We start from the raw sequence: 5380 nt of genomic DNA on the forward strand, positions 1-5380 counted from the left end.
ACAAAGCAAATGTGCTAACTATACAAGTGTGTACAAGGGTGCCTATCTTGAAGGATTTGAAATGCTTTTGAAAAAATTGCTTGCTCATTTATTTTTTCTAAGGGGGACATTCCTCATTTCCCTTTGTACACATTCATTGGATGAGATAGTGCACTTATGATGAATACGAACCTCGATTTGGTGTCATTTTTCCTTAACTCAGTGAGCCATGACATTGGAACGTGGTTAACCCAGCCATATGCACTAGTTATGTTGTATCTAGGTTGAATTTCTGCAACTGTACAAGGCATTTACACTAAGTGTACAAGGCCAATGTACTAAAAGTACAAGGGTGTACAAGGGTGTCTATCTTACTTTTTCCAAACGTGGGGACCACTCCTCACACATGTTGCTTGATAACACACGCATTGCATGCAATTTAATTGATGTCTACCATGTTCATTCATCCTATTAGCTTTCCTAGTAATGATGAATATGAACCGAAATTAGGGTAAACTTTTGTGTCATTTTCCCTAGTCCATGGTAATGGAAACATTGGTTACCCACCCATATTCACTTGAAAATATGTACCTATTAGAGATTTGGTGACTGGACAAGACATTTACACTAAGTGTACAAAGCAAATGTGCTAACTGTACAAGTGTGTACAAGGGTGCCTATCTTGAAGGATTTGAAATGCTTTTGAAAAAATTGCTTGCTCATTTATTTTTTCTAAGGGGGACATTCCTCATTTCCCTTTGTACACATTCATTGGATGAGATAGTGCACTTATGATGAATACGAACCTCGATTTGGTGTCATTTTTCCTTAACTCAGTGAGCCATGACATTGGAACGTGGTTAACCCAACCATATGCACTAGTTATGTTGTATCTAGGTCGAATTTCTGCAACCGTACAAGGCATTTACACTAAGTGTATAAGGCCAATGTACTAAAAGTACAAGGGTGTACAAGGGTGTACAAGGGTGTCTATCTTACTTTTTCCAAATGTGGGGAACAACAACACCCAACATACGAACCCAGAGGACTATACAAAATTCATTGTGCTGAAACTTATGGAAGAACTCACAAAACATCATTATGGGGTTGAGCTGCTTCAGTTCAGGAATCCCAACAAGAGAGACATCTTTCTTTGTATGACAAACACGTGCTTCAATAATTGCAATAGTTGTAAGTTAGGAATTATAGAGGTAACTTGCCTATAATCTAACGAGAATTGACTTGATAGATTAGCTTTTTAAGCAAGTACTTAGTGTTGAAGAATGTGTTTTGTGCTTGAACGGTGTCATTGCCATTAGTCGAAAATTTTGGGATGATGATCGCCCTTTTTCGATGTGCCGGATGATTACTTTTAAGGTGTGGAACTACTGCATTCTGAGAATGGTTAATAATAATTTTTAAAATCATATATAATAACCTCCAAAATAAAGACTAATAATTTTCAAGTGATTATGGATTATTCTTGAGTTTCCCTTTTGTCTAGTCTGAACTTGCTAGTTCCCAATACTAAAGTAGGAGTCCATTGATAATTTAAACACGAATATTGACTATAAGTCTCTAACAAACCTTATTCTTATAATCAATCAAGCCAATATCCACCCAACTAACCCAAGGGCAAAGTGGGTTCTTATTACCAAGCCATGAGCAATTTTGCCCACCAAAAAACCTAGGACAAAAAAAGAAAAAAGCCACACCAAAAAAAAAACTATATATATATATATATGAAAAAAAAAAAGGTCTCAAACCACATGGCATCCACATGATTGAGAAACACCAATTTAGAATTTATTTTGATAGGGGATTTACTATATAGAATATTTCTTGAAAACAAGTTATAAAAAGTTCAAAACCCCCATGAACATGTAGTCTGATGATGTATAAGGCATAAGAGTAGAGAAACGAAAGGAATGGATATTCATGGCGTTTTTTCTAGTGCAATTTTCTAAAACAATAATGGCGTATTTTCTTATGATTGTAGACAGTTGATGGATGAGATCAATTAGTCATAATTCTACCCTTATTTGCAAGATCATTCTTCGCCGAGATCCTTTTGCTTTCCCTTTGGGGCTTTGGATTCCTGAATTGTAATCCTTTTCCTTCTCTCTTCCAATTAAGGAATGCAAGCACGCAACCTGGTTTCACCTACACATATTGCCCTCTTCTATAGAGCCACCATCGAAGCCCTTATGAACTAAACAGAGATACCCAGTTTAATTTAAGAACTTTGTCAAATGAAGGAAGTAATTACTCTGGCAGAAATATCAACTGATTTAATTTCTGACAGTCGTACATCATCCTCCATAGCATTACATCTACTAAAAGGGTTTCTATTCTAGTTTCACATGTAGAATTGCATTTATAATTCATACACTACATTCCAAATTTAACCAAACAAAAGCTAAAACAAAAGGCCTAAGCTAGAGCCATTTGCATTTCGACACCCAGATTGCCTAAGCCTGGCTTGAGGCTGTGTACACCCAAGGTTGCCAGGATTGATGATGAGCCCCTGATGAAGCCAAGGTTTCCATCTTCACCATTGGAACAACCAGCAGCAAGTGATCAGATATTCAATGGCAAATCGAGTGGGGCTATCCTAAGGGTGGTCACCTTTTGATAGAATCATTAATCCCTTCAATTGTTGTGCTATTGAGAAGCTGCATGCCCTCTTCACTCATCTGCTGAACTTCAGAAGGCGACAAAATTCTAATGCAGCGGACACAACCAACAAACTCACTGGCAGAGGAACATTGATAAGCATTAGAAATATGTCTAACTACAGAATCGAATCCATAGTGCTAGTTGTTCCAAATGAAAACAGAAACTACTAAAAACATAAGCTGTGAAAGCAAGATATAGCAAGAAAGTGAACTATAAACAGTCCCCACCAGAATGCCAGCAAAATGATCCTAAAAATGTAGGTATATACTGACTTTATTTCTACTTAATTTTACTATGATAATGTATTGGTCTAGTTACTATAATGGTATAGTGGGGGTTCAGTAGATCTGGGTTCTATCAGTGTATGCATGCACAAAACAACAGAACAGAACTTACTTCTGAGGATCATCCCCAACAAGAAGTACATCATTCTCATAATCCACATACACCATTTTCCAACTTGAGCCTTTCTGGTCGTTGAGCACACCTTCAAGTCCAAACATGCATTTAATTGCCTAGCATAATTCTTCATAATTCTTAAAACTTGCAACATCAATTGACCTCCTAACTGATCCCATTTTTTTAACCTGCCATAGCCAAAAATGCCATCAAAACCAGAACTCCCTGTTTTCTAATAAAAAAATGCACCAAAAAAGAATGTCCTTATTGAATGATGCAAGGCAGAAACATATGATCAAAAACAGTTCGTTGGCAAACATAGAAAAGTCAATGTGTAGCGAAATGGAGTTTGCAGTGACATTATGGCAGTAACAATATGTTAAAACTAAACTAGGCACACACTGGATCAAGGAAGCATGTAGGAGTGTTGTTGACTTGTTTCAATATACTTCAGGTGGTAATGATGGGCATGCCTCAATCTTTTTGATGAAAAAGAGACAATGTAGTCATTTAAAGATATACAAATTGTTAGTTTAAAAAAAATTTGTATCAACAGAAATAATACATGGTACTGTAAAACATACCACAAGGTGAGTCTACCACAAACCAGTATGCATGTGGCACACATACAGAGACCAGGAATCAATAATAAGTTAATGTTTATATGGAAATGAGCTCTCAAATACTACTCTATCATGAGACATTACATCTATGAATTTACTTGACACATTGTTCTTAACACAAAAATTTTCATGTTTTAAACAAGAAACAAAATTTGTCGATGCTAAATATACTGATCACTTCCAATTAGGCAAGAAAAGTTTTAACCTCAGATACTAAGTCACACCAAAGCTTATGGGGATCCCAATCCATTTATATGGAGCCAGGATTGTGGCTCTACAATGATTGGTCAATGGTTATTTAGCTGATGATTCCTATACAATATCATAAATTAAAAAGACCTACAGGAGAAACAAATTAGAACAAGTGATTTAGAGTTATTCAGTATTGGGGCAGATTTAGTCCAGCGCCACCCAGAAACCATGCTTGCACTTTTAACCAACAAAATAATTTATTATAGGACAAAATAAGGAGAGTTGATTTCTAAAGTAGGATTGATAAGTTACCTTCTCATTTACCAATTCAGTGATGATAGATGCACATTGCTGCAATGACTTAATCCTTGTTATGCAGTGAGTTGATGGTCGCTCTAAAGCATCTCCTATATCCATGGATCCTTGTGAAGTCTCAGAAGGTGCCGAGCTATGACTTTCCAAGCTTCTAGTATAACATGTGTTAGTGATTCCTACACCAGCAATTGGCATTGGTGCACTTGATTTGGTCTTCATATTTACAGATGTTAGAGGGGCACTCCCTAATTTGCATTGTGAATGACTTGGCTTGGAAGCAATAGCCGAGGAAGATGACACATCCATTGGGGGTCCAGATACAAAAACATAATCCTAATCAACCAACTCCTCCTATGAATCCACAACTGTGGAATCCATACAAATAAGATAATAAAAAATAACATAAATTTTAGCAACACGTTTTTTTAGATAATAGAATATTAAAATGAGCAATGAAATATTATTGAAAACTTTGGTACCTCTTGAACAACTTCTCATTGGTCTTTGTTCCATGGATTTTAGAGGTTCTTTGACATTCTCATCTGAAGGCCTAAGACTGTCAATCCTAAAGCTAGTAATTTCTGGTTTATATGATGCACTGCTGTATTTAGAAGCAAGATCCATGTTGTTGGGAGTGTTAAATATTGTTTCCCTTATATCAACTTTTTTATCAGGAGAAAATCCATAGGTAGACTTCATTGAGGACCTCTTCCTCAAAAATGATGGGCTCCCTTCAGCACCACTAGAATCATCATCTAGAGGAAAAGACATACAATCCTCTTGAGAACTTGCCTCTGTCTTTCTCACAGAATTGCATTCAGACAAAGGAAACCCGTCAATTATTCTTGATGATCTCCTACTATTGCATGGCACGAAGGATTTTAACATGAGTAAAGAATGAAAATATCATATGCCAAGATCGAGAAGAGTAAAAAAATTTCTCCTTTACCTTAACGCTTCATTTGGTTGCTTTTGAGAAAGGAATGGGTGGTTAAAAAACTCTTCAAATGTTAGTCGTTCCACTGCATATACAAGGACATAGAAGGATCAAAGAGCTATTAAACCTCAATAAGCCTTTAGTATTAGAACTACAGTGATTTCTTTTTGGCACAATCAGATATCATATATGTTTCACTTTTGTATCATCTTTAGCTGTTTTAGGCTTTTCACTTGGTGCCATTAAGAATTCCTAG

At 36.2% G+C, this 5380-nt stretch overlaps 1 protein-coding gene across 1 annotated transcript; it reads right to left on the bottom strand.

Annotated features, from left to right (window-relative positions):
• Window positions 1-2398: 2398 nt before the first annotated feature.
• LOC100267201 (serine/threonine-protein kinase ATG1c-like) lies at window positions 2399-5080 on the bottom strand. Its single transcript, XM_059741245.1, is given in 5 exon segments — window positions 2399-2528; window positions 2608-2733; window positions 3055-3173; window positions 4185-4552; window positions 4667-5080. Coding segments are annotated over 5 exon segments (1152 nt in total). The 5' UTR covers window positions 5076-5080.
• Between the last annotated feature and the right edge of the window lie 300 nt (window positions 5081-5380).

This window comes from Vitis vinifera, chromosome 2, assembly GCF_030704535.1.
Source record: "Vitis vinifera cultivar Pinot Noir 40024 chromosome 2, ASM3070453v1".
Classification (NCBI taxonomy): Eukaryota; Viridiplantae; Streptophyta; class Magnoliopsida; order Vitales; family Vitaceae; genus Vitis; species Vitis vinifera.